The sequence below is a fragment of the Heterocephalus glaber genome, unplaced genomic scaffold (assembly GCF_053883595.1).
Source record: "Heterocephalus glaber isolate CG9 unplaced genomic scaffold, H.glaber_assembly_v1.0 deba00001444, whole genome shotgun sequence".
In the NCBI taxonomy this organism is placed as follows: Eukaryota; Metazoa; Chordata; class Mammalia; order Rodentia; family Bathyergidae; genus Heterocephalus; species Heterocephalus glaber.
Genome location: NW_028258297.1, coordinates 1,732,293 through 1,754,197, shown reverse-complemented (window position 1 = coordinate 1,754,197; position 21,905 = coordinate 1,732,293). Strand labels below are relative to the sequence as shown.

The following is a 21,905-nucleotide window of genomic DNA, read 5'->3' as shown; positions in this document are numbered from 1 at the left end:
ACGACAAGGCTACCATCCACACAGTATTTCATTAAGAAGTGAAAGTGCATTTTAATCTTTCAGAACAGTTAGAATAACACACCGTACCAGATCAAAAAAATCAGATTGAACACATGCTGAAAAAGATACCAGCTGGGCGAAATACAGTCATTAAAAAATAAAAGTGGGTGTCATCACTAACAGTTGCAGACCTCACCTGACCCAGAGGCTAAGGCAGCTCCACCTGGTACCCAGTGTCCATCTGAAATGAATGCATCGTCACCCCGAGGCCCAGTCCAGTGCAGGGTGCTTTGGTCACCACTGCTGCTGGCCACTTTCTGGATGGATCTCAAAAATGTAGTCACATGAGCATTTGCTCTGAGAAAATAAATTGTTATTACTCACAGATGAGGCAGACAGGTGCTCAGAGCCCCAGAGACTCAACTGAAATGCTTCAAAAACTAATAAAAGAGTTTATTGGGCCAATAATGGGTATAGAGAATTGTCTCCTCCTGTTCCGCTGAAGGTTTTCATGGATACGCACAGCCTGTGTTCTGGAACAGAGCGTGGCCAGCCGTAGCCTTTATCCGGATCCTGCCGCTTGTCTGGTAAACAAAGCCTCCTGGGCCAGCCTTGCCCATTGTTCACCTGGCATCCTCTGCAGGTGCCCTGGTGCTACGTTGCAGAGCTGAGGGCCGCCGACCAGCATGAGGAGCTCGGTAGCGCCACCCCTCCCTGCCCGCAGCCGGAAATCACAGTCACTTGTCCTAATGGGGTCAGATGTGAGAACCAGTGATTCGTCAGGCAACTTTAGAAGGAAACTCACCTACACAAATAGAGAAGCCATTGCAGGCAGATGGGGTTAGAAATGCACCAGTTTAATTAAAATACATGAACAAAATTAGAGAAAGGAGAAAGAACACTATTAGTAACAGTAGAAAACACACAAGATAGCTTGAAATTAGTAAGGAGTGGTTGGCACTTTTGTTAAGTGCAAAGACTTACCTTGAAAAATTCAAAAAGACTCAAGGAAATAGATAAAAAAGACACCATAGCACATGAAAGGGACTGGCTGCATGTTGTGAGGGGGTGTCTCTTCCTTCAAAGATTAATTGCTAAGGCAGCATGATGGTCCACACCTGTGATTCCGGCTACTCAGGAGGCTGAGGCAGAAGGACTGTGAGTTCAAGGCCAGCATAGGCAACTTAGACCCTGGCTCAAAATAAAATTTTAAGAAAGGGTTGAGGATGAAGCACAGGACACCATTAATACCATAAAAAATAATTTCTGTATTTACTCAAATTTCAAATAAAATTTTGGAACTTTACAAATGACTTGACATTTTATGCCAGAGCAGATTCAGCCTGGGATGTCCAGGAGAACTCTAACCCATGTTCTGGCCCTTCAGGTGTAGACCCGTGATCCGCAGCAGGGGTGTTGGAGCTGCTGAGCCAGGCCTGAGCCCTTGCCCTGCCCCTGCCGCTTGTCCTCCTCCTGCTGCAGTGAGGTAAAGGCCATGCAGAGCAAAGTCCTAGGCACAGAATTAAAACCCAACAAATGTCTGCTCTTGTTGCTGTTGTTTTCTGACCAATGAGACAGACCAGGTGGCTCTGAAATGTACCGTGATGTTTGTAAGAATCGAATTCCAAATTGGGAGTTTTTCAGACCAGTAGAAGTGCTGGGGAAATTCGCCATGTATGTGTGAAAATACAAGTTGGAGCCTTACTTCTGTGTGTTCCAAGTTAAATTCCCTAGGGATTACAGAGTAGACCCCAAGAGCGAAAGTTGGAGAGAAGGAAGAAGAATCATAGGTAAATATTTAACCCAGGTCAAAGAGAGAAAGAAAGCTGTGAGCACAAACCCAGTCTGAGAAACCAACAGCTGACACATCTGACTCCGCGCCGGGTGCTGTTCTCATTGAAAATGGAAGATGCCCTAGGCAGAAAGTGCGCTGGATGCCCCGACCCCAAACGCCCTCGCTCCAGCATGACACACCGGAGCATGCCTTTTCCCCTGTGACGCTGGGCTGCCTAGGAGCTCTGGTGCCCTAGAAAGTACACAGTAGCAGGGGACGATCCCAGGAAAACAGGGAAATTCAGAGACTGGGAGTAGCTCGGGCAGAACGTGCCCTGGCATCCCCAGCAGCACAGAGCAAAAATTCCAAGTGTGTGTTCTACTGAACGTATACTGCTTTTACCACCATCATAAATCAAAAACACTTAAGTGGACCCAGGGTAAGCGGGAGAGTAAGTGTAGCACAGATGGAAGAAATGGCTCTCACCTGTGACAGAGTATGGTGCCCAGGGAAAGGTGGTGAAAGGTGAAACAGATTCCTAAACACAAAACAAGTTGGGCCAGAAAGGTTTGCAGTCACCGCAAGGTGCTGCTCTTCTGGTCCAACTGTGGTTTACTTTATTTTCATCTAATTCCTTCTGGAGGTCTCTCGACAGGTACTGGTGAGAATACACATTTGCCAGTCTTTCTGGGTGGTGTTTGGCAGCATCAAGAGAAGCAGAAAGACGTGTGCAGGCCACTTTGGGACTTCAGGTTACATGAGCCTCAGCCCTGCCACTCCCAGAGAAGCAGCCTGATTGACTTCAGAAGCCCAATGCCCCTGCAGCTCAGATAGCCCCTGACTTCAGGGCAGTGAGAAGCCGTAGCAGGCTGCATCTCTGGTGCCAGCTCTGTCTTCTCAGATCCCCTTGATCACAGCTGCCTGTGAACTTAGGAATGCAATAGTCTACTGCTGCTGCTGCTGCTGGCCAGGCCACCATGGTCATCATCTGGATGCCAGCCAAGTCTCGGGATCAGTGCTGGCAGAAGGGGGCCACATGCTGAGCAAGATTAGTGCCCTCAAAGCAAGCGGAACTTCAAAGCAGCCTCAGGGCTGGGGACAGAAAGGGAAGCCACCCAGGGCTACAAAGCTGTGTCCTTCCTTGTCCCCTTGTTGAGGCTCCTGTGAGTAGCTGCTGGGCCAGCCAGGCCGCTCTCCATGCTAAGGAGGTCCTGGGGCCTCCACGGCTGGTGGCACTGAGGCTAGTAGAGCCTCTCCACCCCCCCTCACAGGGCCAGCTGGGTGAAGGGTGAAAGATTAAGTGACAAGGGCACAGTCTCAGCCTAGAGGGCCCAGGCCATGTACCCCAGTGCAGGGCCTGCCCTGTCCCCAGGTGCCCTCCCTGGAGGAAGATGCAGGAGCTTCAGCCTCGCTGGGATAGTGGGGGCTCCCAGCCCCATCTCTAAGCTGGGATGAGCAGATATTGGGCCCCAGGAGCAGCCAGGCCAGTCCAGAGCCATCCACTCATCTGCTGAACACACCATGCAGGGGCCTATGGCTCCAGATGCCACAGTTAGGGTCCCTTGGGGGCAGAGGCTGGGCAGCAAGGACCAAGGGTCACAGGCAGGGGAGAGACAAAGGGCCCTGCCTGGAGTGTATATCTGGGTACAGATAGAGATATTCCACCTTGGTCTTGGGGCTTCGGGATCTACTGATGCCAGGACCCATGGAGCTATGCACCTGAGGTTCTGGTACTTCACTGTAATAGCTGAACCTCATCTTACAAAGTAATGAGTGAGACTTTGAGGGTTCCTTGCTGCCCTCCAGGGGCCTCCCTGTGCAATCCTGGTGCCTCTTCCTAAGTGACAACTCCTCTCAACTGCTGAAGAAGTAAACCACACAGTCATGTTCAGCAGATAGGTGGGGAGGCCCGGGCTCCAGGCAGGACAGGTAGTGAGATGGCAGACAGCAGTGCCCTGAGGGAGGTGCGGCTTGCAGTGTTGCCTCTCCCCATGCACAGCCTTCTCCACCCGTGCTGAGGTGGCCCCTGCTTCCCAGGTGCCCCTACCTGGCTGGGTGGGTGCCGTGCCTCCTGCTTACACCATAGGCTGTGCAAGGCTGTGTGGCCAGAGTTAGGGAGAGGGGCAGAGAAGGCTGGGCAGGGGAGGCTGAGCTGGGTGGCCAGCTGGGTCCCTGCAGCCCCAGCCCCATGTGCAGGCTCCAGCAGCACGAGTCCTAGCCATCTTCAGCAGGGCTCCCTCCGTGGAGCTGTGTGTCCCCTGGGGCCACCATAACAGCACAGACACAGTGGCCTCAAGCACGAGAAGCTGTTCTCTCAAGTCCTGGGACCCAGAACCCTGGGCCCAAAGTGTGGTTCTGGTAGGACGCTTCCTCCACAGCCTCCAGAGATGGATCCCTCTGCCTCTTCCAGCTTCTGGGCCTCCAGACGTCCCTTGATTAAGACTACATCATTCTCGCCTATACCTGAGCTTCCGGTCTGGCTCTATGTCAAATCTTTGCTCCGTATAAAGACACTAGATGCTGGATAAGTGCCCGCCATAACCCACTGTGACTGCACCCTAACCTGATTACACCTGCAAGAGCCTGTTTCCAAGTCAGATCACAACCTCAGGCCTGGAGATGGGACAGAGCACAGCCCAGCGCTCAGCAGGGGCCTGAGTAGAATACAGCACAGTCGGTGCCTATGGAGAGGTGACATCGGCAGGGAGCCCCACTCCCAGCACAGGCGTGGAGTGAGGGCAGCCCAAGAGGGCATTTGGAGGATGGGGTCTTGAACACATGGCCTCAGCCCACTGCGTGCCTGGAGAACCCCTTCTACGGCCCGGGCTCGCCATCACGCATCCCGAGTGGTAGCTGGGCTCACAGGAGACTGGTGCAGACTGAATGGGTGAAGGGATGATTCCGTGGGCAGATCATCAGCCATCGCTGCCTTCCTCGGAGACTCTCACAGCCACCGAGCAAGCTTTTTCTCCCGGCATGCTCCATCTCTCTAGACAGATCACCCTCACTTTGATTAGTGTGCAGTATTTTTCATGCTGATCTTCTGAACAGTTTTGTGTACAAGGGCTGGCGTTGGCCATCGGGCAGCTCCTGGGCACAGATCTGTGCTGTAGCAGTATCCTGGTCCTGGCCATGCAGCCCAGCCACAATAGGCCAGGCAAACCTCTAGAACTCAGGTCCGCAACCTTGGGAATGGGCTACCCAGTGGTGTCTCTTAGTCGCCTTTCTTGGTGGCATCAAGGAGACTGGGGGGAGCCCTGTGCCCTAGGGCGAGCTGCTGATTCCAGGGGTCAGAGCGGGGCCTCTGCTTACCTCTGTTTCCCCACTGGCTCCAGCTGGAGGCCAACTGTGGGCCCGCAGCATCTCAGGAAGAAGTGTGTGGAGGCCGGGGGAGGAGCAGGCAAAGTGCTGACACCAGGAGACCTGGAGGTACCTGAGCGCAGTGCCATCCCCAGGCTGTGGTGAGTGTGGACCGCAGGACGTAGCCAGGTCTGAGGCCCAGTGTCGATCAGCCTCTCTCCCCCCACTTGTGTTCCTCCTGCTTCAGGGCCTTGAGTTCTAGGCCAAGTCCCACTGCAGACAGACCCCTGATTATGGAAGAGAGGTGTCCTAAACACAACTGCTGCTCCTGCACAGATCCGTGTGCACACAGACCTCAGGCTTTATGAGCCCTTCACACAGCCCACTCAGTTCTCCTGGGACTGGGGGCATGATGGGGTCCTATCGTCCCTGGGATGGTCCACCAGTGACAGTTCCCCAGGCCACTGAACCCAAGTCTGCAAGGACTCCAAGTCCAATTTCTTATGGCACAGGCTCAGCACACAGGAAAGTGCTTTTATAGTATATGGCTGACCTGTCTGGCGGATGCTCTCCTGGTCACTGGGGCCCCATAAGCAGGTGTGCATTACCATGTTTCCAGACTCCACCTTGAGTGTAGACATTGTGGAAATGACCCAAGGCCCTGGAATTAACTCCATTTTTTCTATCAGCAAATGTCTGTTATCAGGGCAAAGATGTTGCCTGGTATCAGATGTCTCTTCTGCCCATCATGGTCCTTGTGAGCATTGGGCAACATCTGAGAGAAGCTGGTGCAGCCCTGTACCATAGCTATGGTCTGTGGCCAGAGTGAGGTGTCAGCAGTACCTCTTCCCTCCTCCGATTCTGGCCACCTCCTGGGAGGCCGGAAGGGGTCAGCTGAGTGCACAGGGGTGAGGAGTGGGGGTCCCTGTCCCTCCACACTCAGGTGAAGCCAGCTAGTGTCCCCTGTCCTCCCCAGAACAGGGCCCCAAGGCAGGATCAGTACAGCCCTTGTTGGAGCAGTGAACCCAGAGTCCATTCAGAGTGGCCTATGCATCCCCAGAACAAGCTGGTCCCAGAGAACTCGGATGGCCAGAGCCAACAACTGCTACAAAGGTCCCTAAGGCTCCTGCCTTTGCTTGATTTCTCCCTGGAACAGTGCTTCCTGTCCCACATACCCTACACACTGATCAGGAGGACCACAAGATCCTCTTTGTCTTGATGCTCACCTGTCCTGTTGGGTGTGGGGGCTTCTCTGGCTGGCATTCGTGCAGAGCAGCATGTGCTTCAGTGCAGCTGACCTTGGGGTCCTGGGGGTGTCTAACAAGGGATGCACAGGGCTGCGGGTGTCTGAAACATCCACATACAGAGAACACTGTCATCCACCTCGGCAAAGTCACTGAGACGATCCCACAGAACCCATAGCTCAGGGAAGTACTCAGGCTGCACCCTCTTAGCCATGTCTGTGTGGCACCAAGCACTGTTGTCAAAAGGTTGTAGAAAGATTTATGTTGGCCAAGCTGCAAGTGACAGTGGCCAAGTACACAGATCTCTCGGGTGCAAGTAACAGCCACAAGTGTGGAGGACACAGCCCACAGGGTTCTCAGCATGCCAGAGCTCGGGCTGTGCCCTCCCTAGCCTGAACATACCAGGAGGTGTTGCAGGGGCTGTGCCCCAGGACCCTGTTCCTAAAAGCCAGGATGTCCACCCTGGGCCTGGTAGCCACAGAGGGCAGGAAGGCCAGAGATAGCCCAAAAAGGCCAGAATCAGAGGGCCGACATTCCCTCGTTGTAAATGTGTGAGTTTGGGGCTCAGCTGCCATCTGAGTAGGGTCCAGGAAGTGGAGCTATTCCTGGCACTGGGCATGGAGAAGACCCCTGGGCCCTGAGGGCATTCGGGAACATCTGGCCTCTGCAGAGACACTCATTGCCACCCTGGCTGAGTGACAGGTTAGACTGCAGTGCACCCAGGATGAACAGGTGCCCATGGTTGCCCACCTGGGAGGTGGTGTCATGGTGGCTAAGCACCTTCAGCAAGGCTGGGCCCCAGGCTGGACTTCCTGACCAGGTTTGACACAGGGCTTAGGGGCAGCTGATGTCAGGGGGACACTGAGTTCTAGGACTGTTTCCTTTTTGTACCCTGCTGGGCCACTAGGCAGAGGCTTCAGGCCTGGATGGCCAGGGCCGAGCTGCTCACCTGCAGGGTCAGAGAGGGGAGGCGAGGCCCGCGTGCATGTGGGCCAGGCTGGCGTGGGTCGTCCTGGGCTTCGGGACAGGTGGCTGGCCAGGTCTCACGCAGCCTAGGGCTCCCCACAGAGGAGGTAAGAATGTTGCCCTTGCCGTGGTTAGAGCTCAGCTGGGCGGTCACCCCGTAGGTGGAGCCTGGAGGGCCTCCTCATGTCACAGGGCCCAGTGGGCTGTCCCAAGACCTGTAATGTGACAGGATGGGAACCAGGAGCACGTGGAGACTGAGGAGGTCATCGCAGCAGGGACCCAGTCGGGGTGCAGACATGATCCTGCCAGTGGCATCAGTAAGCAGGGTACCTCCCACCCAGGCCATGGTGGGACAGGCCCGGGACCTACCCAGCCACCAGTGCCCTAGTGCCATGTGCCTCCTGTTTCTACCACAGCCTGCCTCTCACTTGCCTTTCTGGGCCTCGCTGGACCTGGCCAGGCCGGGACAGTGGGCCGCTACCACCCCAGAGAGGGCAGCACAGCTGAGGGTAGCCTTCTGGGGGTGATACTCAGTGTCTACTAAGCTTTTCTGCCAACCCCTCCCTTCCTTGGTCCCTCCTTCCTTTTTCTTCTCTGAGCAGCCTCTGTGGACATCGAGGTCTCGTCTGGGGGACTCCAGGTCTAAGGATGAATGGCCCCATGCATCCAGCCCTGCTGGCCAGTGCAGCCCACCCTTCCTGTGGCTCTTAGTCCTCCCTGCCCCATACTTCGAAGGAGGATGCCAGCTGTGCTGTGCCTGTCCCCATGCAGCCTGACTCGAGGTGGGCTCTCTGTCCAGCTGAGTGGGACATTCAGTGACTGGCCAGCCTAAGAAGACAGACCTGGACCCCACTGACCCCCAGCTCTGGGCTTAGCTGACCCCAGAGTGGCTGGGTCCTGGGGTTGCTCACTGTGTGTCTGGTGACTGTCCCTCCCCTGGACCCCCAGGAGCAAGAGGGTAGACACATAGCTGGGAAGGAGCAAGAGGCCAAGGTGAATGGAGAGGACGCCCCAGTGTGGCTGAGGTTTGGGGGCCTGGTGGAGAAGGCGGGTAACAGCGCTGGCTTGCCCCTTAGACACAGACTGATGCTAATGGTGGACTGAAGTCGGTGAAACAGACAGACTTGTGGGACCTGGATTGCAAAGCTGTGGTGTCGCGCTGATGGCGAGTGACACCTGGAACTTCGAGAACAGAACCAGGGTCACCCACACATCTGCTTTCGTGGCCTCCAGCTGCCCACCTGTACCCAGGGTGGCGCTGAGAATCATTCACAGCCAGGAGGGCTTCTGCACATGCCAGGCATGTATTGTCCTGGGTCACACCTTACAGAGAGCACCGGTGCAGGAGGCGTGCACCCCCAGCAACTGCACAGGCTCCCACTGCTAAGGACACAGTGCTTGCTGCTCTGCTGTGGCCACCCTGGATGCTCCCTGGCATTGGGACAAGGATCTTTGAATCTGCCACAGTGTCCTGTGATTCATGTACCACACGGCAAAATCAGCAGTACCCGGGCAGGGCCTGGGCCCCAGGGACAGCACATGGAGGTGGTCAACAAGCCTGTGACACCATGTCCAACCTGGATAGAAAACACAGGAAGCTCCCCAAGACCACCCAGCTCACCCCAGATTCACGCAAAGCCAGGAGAGGGGAGCCAGGCTGGGCCCAAGTCAGTGCAGCGGGTCCCACTGAGTGGCAGCTGGCACCAACTGTCCCCAGTGAAGAGGCTCTGTGGGGACCCCCAGGGTCCCCTCATCCCACCTGTGTATCCGCAGGCCACAGACATTCCAGGTGGATCCAGGCCAAATGGGAGATGACCAGTACATGCACATCAAGCGACACTGTGTCCGCAGTGGGGAAAGCCTCAAGAAAGACTAGTGATGCTCACTGCATGATATGAAGATGTCACCATGTCCAGTGCAGTGTCAACACAGGGAAGAGATGGGCCACACTGGACACAGGCCTGCAATGACCAGACACCTTCTCAGCCACCCCAGGAAGACAGACATGACTCCCTCAGGTGCACCGACAAAATAGGAGCCATGTGCGAGTGGCTAGAAACATGGGTGGAAAATTATCCTACTTTTCTCTTCTGCACACACACACACACACACACACACACACACACACACACACGAAAATACTGAAGAGGGAACCACAGCGGAATACTGCTGTCCACTTAGAAAAGGTGCAAATCTGGGCAGACTCTGCCGGTGCTGGTGCCTGGTGACCAAAGTGCTCATGCTAAGGCCTGTGTGACCACCACTGTAGCCATCCAAAGCGAAGGACACAAGTGGCCACCACCCAAGGTTCAGGACATCGGCCACCCAATTCCATCCCCTGGTGACAGGCTCATCATCCAACTTCTGGTCACCAGGGAACACTGCCACAGACAGGAGGAGGAGCTGGCCCTCAGCCAATCCTCACAGGGTGTTAATCGGAAGGGCAGTTAGAATGTAATTGCTTACAAAGTGTCCCCTTTGGATGCGGAGATGTGGGCAGGTCTTTGTTTTTTTGTGTGTACACTTCTGCATTTCCCAGGGTTTCTGTGAATGAGCAGTTCTACAATTCTGCAGGACTAAAGGCAAATCAGTAACTCTTGAAGCTCTTGTGGGCCACTGGAGTGAGGGCAGGGGTGGGTGCTCACCCGGAAGGCACCATGGGTGACTCAAAGACAGGGACGTGGTAGTACAAGCTCCAGCTCTAGGCTGAGCCAGGCAGAGGCACAGGGTAAGAACTGGAGATCAGAGTCAAGGCCAGAAGCTCAGGACAGGAACAATGAGACCATATAAGCCATTCAGGGTGTGAGAAAAGGAAAATGTGGATGGGACTCACAGTGGCCCCCAAAGATGCCCACCAGAGCCTGCTACTCATGTGGAAACTAGGTCTCTGCAGATGTAATTACATGAAGGCTCCCAAGGAGAGACTGGCTAAGAGCCAGAGGGATTCAGACCCAGGGAGAAGGCCATTTGGGGACACAGCTTCAAACCACAGAGCTCCCAGGGTGACTTCAGAGAGCCCTGGAGGACCCCTTCCTGCCTGAGCCCAGACCTCCGCCCACACAACCTCGAGGCCAAAGGCTACCATGTGACAGTACCCTGTGTGTGCCCTTGTCCGAAGCAGCCACAGGAGACGCTCTGGCCTAAGGAGGCCCTCACGGGGTGGCTGGGTCACAGGCGGCTCTGGTGTGGCGTGGTCAGCATCCAAGCTATGAGTGCAGGAGCCCCTGGCTTGCCTGTCCCTCAGGGACACTGTCTCCAGCAAGCAGACACTGGGGGTGCAGGTGGCTCGAGAACTGGGGTGGCTTCTGGAGGAATGGTCACAGCCAGTCAGGCCATAGGAGGAGTAGGTGGAGGAGGAGGTGGCCTTGCCCAGGCAGAGCCCCTCGCCATGACAGAAGTCACCTAAGGACTCTGGGAGTGCTTGGAACTGGCCCAGGGGTTGGGAGCCTAGGACACCTTTTGAGCTGGGGAGTGTCAGAACAACAGGGCGGTGGGAGCTGGTGGATGAAGCGGGTGTGTAGCACACAGCTCTGAGACCCGCCTCACCATTCGCGTCTAGGAAATGCAAGGGCCATGGCTCCAGAGAGGTGACAGAGGAGCAGCCCCAGGACAGATTTAAGGAAAGACAAGTTCTTGATAATCAAACCAGCATGTTTTCCCACATCAGTACAGTTTCAGTTATTCTCTGTACACCCCAGACAGCCCGCCCCCCAGTCCAGCCATGTCCCTGACAGACTTCCAGAAAGACCTGACACGCTCAGCACGAGTGGCACTGGCCCTGCAACCAAGGCTTTCCCTGAGGTTTGGATGGCAGTGACCTCCCATTCTCTGCAGCCTGCTAGGACCGTGGTGCCCACTCCCAGGGACCATGGATGTGCCAACTGACATACACTGCAGTGGTCCTGGGACAAAGGATGAGCTAGCTCCTAAGACGAGGTCCAGGGCTCCCCCTGGGGGTCTGCCTGGCACCTTCACCTCCTTCAACCAGGTGGTTCTGGTGGCCCCACTGTCCCCAGATGAAGACAGGAAGCAGGAGTGCTGGCCCCTTGCTTTGGGCAGCAAGTGAGAACCCTGTGTGTGTTCTGGCACAGAACAGAGGTGTGGATTCTCTGGGATCCACAGGGCTCAGTTCCAGGCCCCTGGATGTCAGACCCGGGGATTCTCCTGTCCCTCCTGCAGGGTGGTGAAGGATCAACCTATGAGCTTCCTCCCACAAGCTGTATGTCATCTCTGTGACTTATGGTACCTGACACAATGGGGATGCTCTGCCAATACTCCTCGTCCTGCACCATCAAGGGGCAATGACAAAGGCATAAAAAAGAATGTGTGTATTCAGTGTGCAGACACAGTTAACCCAAATATTCTCCATCCATGGCTGGTTGAGCACAAGGACCTGCAGAGACAGAGTCTCGGTGCCCTGCACATTCTGCTGTGGCCATGGAAATGTGGCTTCGAACCAGTGAGTCCCTAGTCTCCCTGAAGTCCACAGGGACAGTGCCCACTGCAAGCACTCATGGCAGCAGGGCCTGGGGGCCAGTCCTCACTGTGCCTAAGGGGTCTGACTGTGTTGGTGGGCCAGATGCTCTGGAACTCTGAGGTCGAAAGCCCAGAACGCTGCAGGACGGTGATGCTGGTGTCCAGAGCTGAGGTGCAGGCTCCTGGGCAGATTTCATCCCCTCCTGTGCTATGGTGATGCAGCTGCTGTACACACAGGCCTGCAAGGCTGCCTTGGGAGAGCAGTGGGGGAGCTTGGACTCCCCCCGCCAAGCTGCATGGGGCAGAGACAGACGGGACCTTGGCATCCTCTACCATCCTGGGCACACGGGCTGGGGGGTTTGCAGGGCACTGTCCCTGCTGAGTGCTTGTCTCCCCTGTGGCGTTTGGCCCTGGGAGCAGCCCACGGGCCCTGAGGTGTGTGCCAAGGCTGACGCTCTCTTCTCCTTGCTCCCCAGGTCTCCTGACACAAGCAGCCCCCGAGGGGCCCAGGAGTGGTCTCAGCTCCCTGGAGAGCCCACACCTCAGCCAGGGCCCGAGTCCTCTGAGGACATCACCACTTCTCCGCCTCCCACCAACTGGCTCCTGGGCCTGGCCCCTGGCAGGCACTTGGCACTTGGTACTCCACTCCGCCCAGCTGAACCAGGAGCCCAGGACTTGGACACACAGGTGGGGACAGTGTCGGGCATCAGCAATACCAGGCCTGTGGCACCCAGCTGTGCCCACCGTGCAGCAGCTGTGCTGTCTTCAGAGCAGGAGGACAGGGCCCAGGAGGAACCTGCAGTCCAGCCAGCTGAGTCCCAACACACAGTCCGGGGACTGTCTCATGCCGGAGCCACCTCTTCTTGGGCCCCAGACTGTCTGAATTGCTTTTATTTTCTTATACTTTCAGTATACTCAATAGACCAAAGAGCAAAATCTATTTTAACGTGGACACGCCCTTACTGTCAGAGCCCTGGGTTGGGGCGTGGGGCCGGGTAGGGCGAGGTGCCAGAGACATGCTGGTGGGCCTGGTGGCGGCACTGGAGGGGAGAGGGTGCCCACAGCGGAGGCCTCTGCCCCACGAACACTGCGTTGTGCCCTAGGAGGATGGCATGGCCAGGAGGACAGCGCCGCACCAGCCCTTCGGGACCTGGCTGGGGCACGGCCGGCGACAGCTCCCACTCGGACAGCACGGACTCCCCGGGACACAGACCCGTTCCTCCTCTGTGCTTAGACCAACTTGATCGTACTAAAATCACTTTCTGTTTTAACCAGTTAAACATGCCTCTTCTACAGCTCCATTTTTGATAGTTGGATAATCCAGTATTTGCCAAGAGCATGTTGGGTCTCCCGTGACTGCTGTCTCATCCGATATGCCATTTAGCTCCAGAAAGCAAATTAAAGGAAACTGAAGTAACACTTGTTTGAAAGAGATCATTAAATGTATTTTGCAAAGCCTAAAGTTATATATTTAACAGTTTTTATATGTTGTATATTTGTAGAAAATCCTATTTAACCATTAACGTGGCAGCCCTGGCAGTCCCCAGCTTTGGAGCCAGGACTTGATGTCCCTAGAGACTGTGGGGTGGGCCGCGTGGGACCCAGGGGCCGGGTGGGCAGGGAAGGCTGTGGGAGAAGGGGTCAAGGGGTCCAGCCCCTGAGTCCTGTTGGCTCCCAGCCAGTGTCTGGGACCGGGGTTTCTTTCTGCTTTGGTCTGGCCTGGTGGTCCGCTCCCTTGTGGTCTGTGTATTGGGAAGCGTTGCGTGTATGGTATTTTGGTCATGCCTCTTCCAACAGGTTCTCTTTCCCTTTCCTTCACTCCTTTGCCACTCATAGATCTCAAGGCCCACATGCGGCCGGTTCTTCCTGCTAGAGTGGCTGTCCCCTCGTCCCAGATGCCCTCTCTGTCCAAGGATGTCTCAGGATGCCAAGGAAGCAGGCTGGGCAGAGGGATACGGACCAGAAACTCCGTCTTCCCACCACCTCCCCGCTAAAGGAAGGGACTGACTGCAGGGCTGGCCAAGGGCAAGGTGCAGGGATGTCTTCCCTCCCCTGGCGATGGCCCACCAGCTTCCCTTCTTCATTTTCCTGACTTCTGCTGAAGTATACTACCTATGAGTCCAATTAACACAAGTATTATGCTAGATCTATGCTAATAAAAAAGTAAAAGACAACACATATAACTACAGTATATAGATGCTGTTCCAGCAACCATAGACTAAAGATAGGAAAGAACCCCCATCTATCTAAGTCCTGTCTCCATAGCAACGGCCCTTCCTCACCATCAGTGACCACACGGCGGAAGGGATTTGGGTCCTGGCCAGAGAGAAGGGTGGAGAGGCGGGTGTCACCTCACCACAGAGGAGATGACCCGGAAGCACATCGCCCCGCTGCTCTGGGGGCAGGACAGGAGGTCCCCCACCGGCTCACCTGCCAGGGCCTCCACTGTCTCCCCTTGATTCTTCTGAAAGCAAGTGTAGCCGCCCTTGAGGGCAGAGATCGGGAGATTTAAGATGTTACGGCATATTTTTTTCCTTGTTTTACGGTATTAAATTTTGTGTTGATTCAGCTAAATTATTAAAATAAAGAAAAACTCCTTTGATAAGCATGGCTTTTGTTCCCTGGCCGTGGCGTCCTGGGAGAGGCCGCAGCTGAAGTGGCTTGGGGGACAGCAGGCGGCGTGGACCCCCAGGTTCAGAGCAGCTCGGCCACATGGAACTCCCTACAGCTTGAGGACGGGGCACCAGCTGGAAGCCTGTGGTTTTTGTGGACCCGTGGGGTCGCCCCTGAAGCCTGCCAGTGGGTGGACAGGGGTGGGGTACCTCCATCCTTGCAGGTGAACCCCACACCCTATGCCGAGGCTGAGAGCAGAGTGCTTTGGCTGGGCAGAAAGCATCACTTCCTCTTCATTTCTCTCCTGTGGTCAGGCAGCCAGAGGGAGGACAGGTGCCACATGTTCCCGCCTGTCCCCTGGGGTTGTGAGCTGACTGCACTAGGCCAGAACATGGGGGAACTGAGCCCCCTCAGAGCCCAGGTCGCCCAGAGAAGACTAAGTCTGAAGGACTCCTCCTTAGGGGTCTCCAGAGAGCAGACCTTGAGGTTCAGAGTCCCCACCTACAGCCACCTGCACGGGGGTCACACCTGTCACATTCTATGCTCTTTAGAAGTACCGACCTTGGTGGTTGGTGGCCTGTGGATGGGCTGTGGCCATCTGATGGCCTGTAGTTGACTTCAGAGACATCACTGGTCTTTGGGCAGTGGAGCAGGTAGAGAAGAGCAAACCTGTCCTGGGCAGAGAGGGCAGCACAAGCCTGGCTGTAGCTTCCACAAGAGCCCAGGATTGGCCTGTCTGCCCATGTAGGGCCCTGGTGCTCATGACCCTCTCTTGGAAGCCTGCCTTGGGGAGCTGCCCTAGGCTCCACAGTCAGGACCAAGTCAGGCAAGGTGGGGTGGCAGGGTTGGTCCTCCTTCCTCTGGCCACATCAGGATCTGCCTGGTGGAGGAACCAGATGCTGGGGTGCTGGGAGGAAATCAGGTCCCCACCAGTCAGGGTGGCCTAGGTTTTGCTGTGTAATGAGCAAGGCTGGCTGCAGAGGAACTGGGGCACTGCTCTTGGAACAGGACCCTAGGAAACCCCCTGCAGGGTCCAGCACCAGCTGTAAGGCCATCCTGTTCCAGGAGCTGGCTGGGCAGGCCGTGCACCCCTCGTAATGAGGGAAGGGGTACGCTGTCCTGGCCCTGTTGCTCCTTCCAGCTCAGGGATGGCCCCTGCTCATGAAAGAGGGGACATAGCCACAAGGTATGCTCAGGCTACGGGTACCAGCTGCATGTATGCTAGTGCTACCCTGTGTGACCCTGTCGAGCTGTCCCTGGCTCTGGGCCTCTTGGGGCAGGCACGGTTATGGCTGCTTCCTACGGAACTGCCCTTTTGTGACTTGGCCCCAGGCTCTGAGAGGTGTGCCCGAGTCTGCAGGATGCCTGTTGCAGCACCGCTCTGTCCTCTTGCACGTCCCTGGGTGCCCATTACATGGCTTAATGGCTCTGGAATCCCTACTGGACTCCTCTGTGGGTGGCTGGTCTCAGTCTGGCCCTGAAAAGCTTCTCTGTTCAGGGTCAGCTCCTTTAGGGAATCCTGCACCCTAGAAGTACTTTATTTCTTCCTTGTGTGCCCAGGGAAGTACTCTGAAATAACGACTACATTTATTTGCCTCTATGAGTGTTAGCTCATCCACTCCTTCCCCTGGTGCTGCACAGGAGGGCATTGGTTTTCCCCAAAGGACGTGGGTGGCTGGGTGGACCTCCTGGCACTGCCCTCCTTCCCTAAGTGGCTTTCTCCTGGTCCTGGGCCAGACCAGGCGGATGCACATACCATTTGTGGTCCAGCCCCTCTCAGGGATGGTGACCTGAGAAGGAAGCATTGTCTTCTTCTGAGAGGTGAGTGTGGACAGAAGTCGTTCTGACTCTGGGAGACCATGAGGAGACCTTTCTGTGAGACTCTGGTGACAGGTGTCAAGGCCAGGGACAAGGGATGAAAAGACACAACCACTGAGGAGCAGTGAGAAGAGCTGATGGGGACTCTTCCTACCCCAGTGAGCGAGATTCAGTGCAAGGTCACATCCTGGGCCTGACCAGAGCGTGGCCAAGAGGACAGTGCCTACTGTGAGCCTCTGGTGCACTCTGGCTTCCTCAGGGGCGTGGCCCTGCACTGGAGTGGAAGGACCCCAGTCCTTCCCCATGAGGAAACCACAAGGATACAGGAGGGCCTGGCTGGGTGTCCCGGGGACTCAGAAGGTCCTGGGGGCAACGGGAGAGGAGAGCCATCCTGGGAAACCACCTTCCGGCAGTGCTCGCTCATGAGTGCCCACGGGCCTGAGAGCCACAGCCCAGCACAGAGGCTCTCGCTTCTTTCTGCAGCCCCGGCCCCAACCCCGCTGGGGGCCTCAGTGGGAGTGGCTTGTGGATGTGGGTGTTGGGGCTGCTATGCTGTGAGGAAAGATGTGATCATGATTATCCCAGTGGAGCTGTTTCCGGCCAGCATGGTTTGCACACATTATCCTAGAGACTCAAGAGGGCATCGGACCACAGCCACTCCAGGCCCAGGAAAGCAGGAAGCCCCAGGTCAGGAGGGCCCAAGAATCCCTCGGAGCCACTGAGTGGGGCTACCTGATAGTAGAATCTTGCTGGACAGGCTGTGTGAGGGCATCCTCATTTCCCACACCAGCCTGAAAGGGTGTCTATGCACGTGGCCACGCGCGTGCCTGTGTGTGTATCCATGTGTGTGCCTCTCTGTGTCTGTGTCTCTGAGTGTGTCTGCCTGGGAATCAGTGCTGTGGGTCTGTGCCTGTGTGTGTGTGCATTTCCGTATGGGTGAGTCCCGACCTGCATGGGAACTTTACCTGGTGCTGCCCAGGCAGAGCTCTTGCCCTTGGGAGGCAGCTGCTGCTCCACACTCAAGGACACTGTGCCTATCCTGGAGTGTGGCAGCCCCCTGGGCTCAGGTGGGCCCACTGGACAGGCCTGGAAGGTTGGGCCAGATGGGTCGGGTGGAGGCACATGGGCTAGGCTGTCCTGGGAACCTTGCATGGGCCCTGCTGTCTTTGCAGCTGGGATAGGTGGGAAGAGAGGGAAGCGGCGGGAGGAATGGTGTGTCTGAATGTGCAGGGCAGGTAGATGGCTGTGGCAGGACAGGTGAGGCCCCTAGGGCTCTCTCCTAGGGACTCTCCCAGGGATGCAGCAGTGACACAGAGTAAATCACTGCAGACGTGAAGTTGGGCTCCCCGGAAACTCTGTGGCCTCCCAGAGTGGGAGTGCGGGTGCCAGTGGAGTGACCATGGCCATAGGTCAGCGGCCAGGTAACCGGGACAGAGCTGCCGCAGGTGGGAGGTATCATCCCAGCCTGCATTCAGAGATGAGCAGCTGGAACCCGGGAAGCACCCTCAGCCAGGGGTGGGTCAGCCAGAACCCCGCCACTGGGCACAGTGTGACAACCACCTGAGCCCCTCGCCTGGCTGGAGCCAGGAAATGACACCAGACTAGAAGCCCGGTCCCGGGACCCAAGTGTCCCTCTGTGGACCACACCTTCCACAAGGCCACACCCATGCCCCTAAGTTCCCAGACACTGGCAACACAGTTCAGGGGCTCAGAAGAGACGCTCTTGACTGGCAGGCTCACTGCCCAGGAGAGGCCTCGCTGCTGCTGCTGCTCCGAGAGACTGGGGACAGGTGCAGCTCACATTTATCAGCTGGGGCTGCTCACTGATAATCCCCTGTGTTCAAATCCTCCTGGCCTGACCCCTGCTGAGGAAGCATGAGCTGCCTAGGGAGGGCAGTGGCAGTGCTATGGACATAAGGCAATCAGGAGGCCCTCCACCAGCAAGGGCAGGAGGCGCTGGAGGGAGGACCACTGGGCCTGTCTGGGGAGGGGTATTTCTGGAGGAGATGCCATAAGTGCCAAAGCCCTGAGCCAGGACTGGCTAGGGTTGCTGGAGGAACTGACAGGGGCCTGCTGTGATAGGAAGCCTGCCTTGTAGCCTCAGCCGAGGACAGTGGCATCAACACCATGGGCAATAGGCCTGTGCCATCACGTGGTGCCCTGTGACTCATGTCTGGAGGTTGGGGGTGGGGGTCCTGGATTTGCCCTGACTCTCACAGTGAGGAGAAACTCCCAGTAAGTGGGCACACAGAGGCTGCAGTCTGAGTTAAGGCAGCAAATGCTTTCTGACCACAAGCGTGTGCCATTGCCACATGAATGTCTGCGTGGTCCTCTAGAAAGGACAGGACACACCATATTGGGTGTACCAGAAACCAACCTCAGGGCCAGTCCAGCAAAGTGATGGGAGTGCCACCTCTGGCTGCCCAGGGGACCTGTGCCACAGACGATCCCCTTCCACACGGTCCCTGGGCGTTGGCCCAGGTGTGACCTGTGTCACCAAGGGCTGGGACAGGGTTGGAGAGGAATAGGACCATGGGCTTTCCTGGCACCGGGGGCTCTGGAAGCTGCCCAGATCTGTGCAGAAGTAGCCAGGTAGAGTCTATTTTGGATGGAGAACCTCCAGATCGCCTGGCCTAGGCCTCTCTCAATGCACCTGTCACCTGTGGTGTTTCCCTGCTTGTTTTTGTTAGGGCTCAGATCTCAAGTGGCTCCAAAGTCTCAGAAAAGTGGAGGGAGACTGCTGGGTCACAGGGTGCCATCCTCATTGGTGGGTTCATCCGTTCACTTCAGGGCTGCCCTGCTCTTGGGAGATGTGGCCTGGTTGGAGGTGGACCCTGGATGGATGGCAGATGTCTGTCCCCAGCCCCTTCTTGCTCCCTCTGCTTCCTGGCTGCCATGATGTGAACACCCTTCCTTCACCAGGCTTCTTGCATGGGAGCTAGCTGACCCTGGACTGAAAACAAGAGCCAAATCAACTTCCGCCCTGTAAGTTGTGGGTTTCAGGCACTGTGTGCCAGTGACAGAAAAGTGATCAAGACAGTTTCCCCTTCTTGTTGGCACCATATCGTGTCACTGTTGAAGGAGACTTAGAAGGTGCGGGGTGCCTATGTTTTGGCTACAATTCACCCTTCTCACCTATCTGTTTCCCAGGCTGTCCACCCCCCATTACACCTTAGTGACCTCTGCCACTTGGACGTTCAATGATATCCCCTGGACAGATCAGCCCACCCCGTAGCCCTTCCCAGCTCTGGACCCAGCTGTATGCTGGATTGAAGAGGCAGTGACAGTGACATTGCTGTCACTAGAACACCACTCTTCTGGGTAGCGGACCCACCTTCTGCCTGGTAGGCCTAGGGCTCGGCTGTGGAGCTTCCTGACCCATGAATCATGTGTGTTGGTGACTTTGATGACTGAGCAAAGGTTCTAAAGGCCATCGAGTCAGACCACTATTTTGGTTTGTTGTTTCCCTACTGCCACAAGACGGGCTTGTCCCAGATGGGAGCAGTTCAGCCTAGTCCCAGAAGGTAGGGGGCCTATGGGTCAGCAGAGCCCAGCCGGCCACCTTCCAGGGGTGGGAAAGGGGGAGGAGTAAAGCATTGTTGTTGGAATCTCAAAGATTTTGGGGGTAACCTCCCACCACAGCATGATAGTCTACGGAGGTGGAGACTTGAACCTATCTGCCCTTGGCACATGTTGGAGGTCATTTGGAGCTCCAGATCCATCCACACCAGTGTCCTCTCTCTCTCTCTCTCTCAAGCCTCTGTGTGGTCACCAGCATCTGCACCCACGTACCCTGCAGCAGTGCCCCCCAGTTGGGGCCCCAGTGCAGGATGCTCGGGTCCTAGGTGAACCTCTGCATAACCCTACTCAGCATCTCCAGGACTTGGGGCTGCCTGGACTGCACCTCCCTGCGCACTGGGCTAATGTGGGTGCAGGGAGTGGGTCTGTGTTGCTGTGGCGCCTTGGTGGAGATGCTTGGGATAGCTCAGGTGACAAGAGGGAAGCCAGGGGTCTTCGAGCCATCTCCTGCCAGGCTCTGCTCACTGCCTGAATCCACAAGGCTACAGCCAGCTTGGCAAAGTGAGAGGGATTCAAAGAGGAGGAGTCCCATCCTGAGAGGGTGGCCAAGCCAGGCACCAGCCAGGGGCAGGTGAGATGGCACAGGACGAGGTGCTCATGGGCCCTGCTGGCCAAGTGCCCAGCACCCAGGACCAGTGCCTTGGAATTGGACAGAAGCCAAGGTCAACCTGTCTGTGTGAGCAGAGTCCAGAGGTCATGGGGGATGGTGGGGACTCTGGACAGTGACATGGGGGAGGGACACTGGAAACAGGCTTTGAGAGTGGATTTGAGTACTGTGAGGTCCCACACACACTCACATGCACACACTACACTACATATCACGTATACAGTTCGATACCACACACATACACACACATAGCACACACACTACACTGCACGCCACACAAAACACTCATGGAGAGAATCACCATCAGAGATCCCACCACTGATGCCCTCTCACCCAGAACCTGTGCACCAGCCTGGGCAGTGCTTCAGGGGGCCAAAGGAAAGAGCCAGCGCTCCACCTCCCCAGCTTGCCAGTTCCCACCCACACTGCCTGCTGAGGGCGCAGCATGGAGCCCAGCCCAGGCTGCAGACTCCCGGATGGAGGCTGGACATGCGACCATGGGCAGGGACCGGGGTGCCATGGAAGCCAGATGGCAGCTGCATATCTTGGAAGTTCTGGGGGAGAAAACTCACTCCTTTCCAATTAAAACTTCTATGTCTAGCAAAGAGGTGTTTTTTAAATGAGGGTAAAATAAAGATACTTTTGGAAAAACAAAAATAGAAACACTCACCCTGGGAAATACTAAAGGATGAGAAGGCAAACAAAACCCCAAGCCTAGTGGAATGTTGGAGCCTGGGAAGGAATCGCTGGCAACAGAGCTGGGGCGACAACTGTATAATGCAAATGCGGTTTTCGAGAGCAGCTGTTTGAAGGCACTGAAAAGTGAACAAAAGCAGGAAAACACAGAAGAGTTTACCTCTGAGTGGGTGCTGCTGCATCTGCAAAGAGCTGCAGTTCTGTGGCTTCGTGCCCGAGGCTGCTCCATAAGCCCCACCTGTGCTGACAGAGAAGCCCCGCTCTCCTCGGCTCTGGTGCAGATGACTGCCTGCAGAGCAACCGAACAGCTGCAATGCAAGAGGAACATTTGTGAGCGGGGTGCACAGATGGGCTGAAATGAGAAGTCTGAGTTAAACTTTGCCCAAATCCCTGGCTGACCACCAAGCAACACAGGAGCTCGGGGTGGGGGGGAGGCAGATGCAGGACTCCCCCACAGTGTTTGCAGGAATCTTGGCCTCTGGCCAAGCTCACTCTGCAGCCTGTGTGTGGTCCATGCAGTGAGGGGAGCTGTGGGCATTGGAGGAGGAGGAAGTGCCCTGAAATGCAGGGGCAGTCTCAGAAGAAGGCACCCTGAGAGTTCCAGTATCTGAGTGAAAATACTGCCCCATGGATCGCTGAGCAAGCAGCACAGCTGTAGGATTAGCACAGGGGGCCAGAAAACTGCACAGCTGGGGGCCAAAGCAAGAGCAGCAGCAACAACACCCTCTGCAGAGCCCTCACCTGCTGCTCACCTGAGAGGAAACACTGGAAAGCAGGCACATTAGCAGCCGGCTGCAAAAACCCATGACCCTTGGAAGTGTAAAAGATGTTT

The 21,905-nt window shown here is 56.2% G+C and overlaps 1 protein-coding gene and 1 long non-coding RNA gene across 6 annotated transcripts in view; one reads left to right on the top strand and one right to left on the bottom strand.

Annotated features, from left to right (window-relative positions):
- Positions 1-14,365, top strand: part of Tafa5 (TAFA chemokine like family member 5) — a 164,136-nt gene extending 149,771 nt beyond the window's left edge. For all 4 annotated transcript variants that reach the window (XM_087213665.1, XM_087213670.1, XM_087213666.1 and 1 more), the window contains one exon: positions 12,237-14,365. In XM_087213665.1, the coding sequence (XP_087069791.1) occupies positions 12,237-12,643 (407 nt within the window). In that variant the 3' untranslated portion in view covers positions 12,644-14,365. The remainder of the gene's footprint in view (positions 1-12,236) is intronic.
- Positions 676-21,425, bottom strand: LOC106009461 (uncharacterized). Of its 2 annotated transcripts, none has more exons than XR_001183538.3 (5): positions 21,234-21,425; positions 7,268-7,499; positions 6,301-6,421; positions 985-5,361; positions 676-805 (listed from the first exon to the last, which is right to left on the bottom strand). It is a non-coding gene; the product is annotated as an uncharacterized LOC106009461 (long non-coding RNA). The 2 variants fall into 2 exon arrangements; XR_015452205.1 differs by lacking the exon at positions 676-805 and having other exon boundaries at positions 1,064-1,191; positions 5,087-5,361; positions 21,234-21,421.
- Positions 21,426-21,905: the final 480 nt, after the last annotated feature.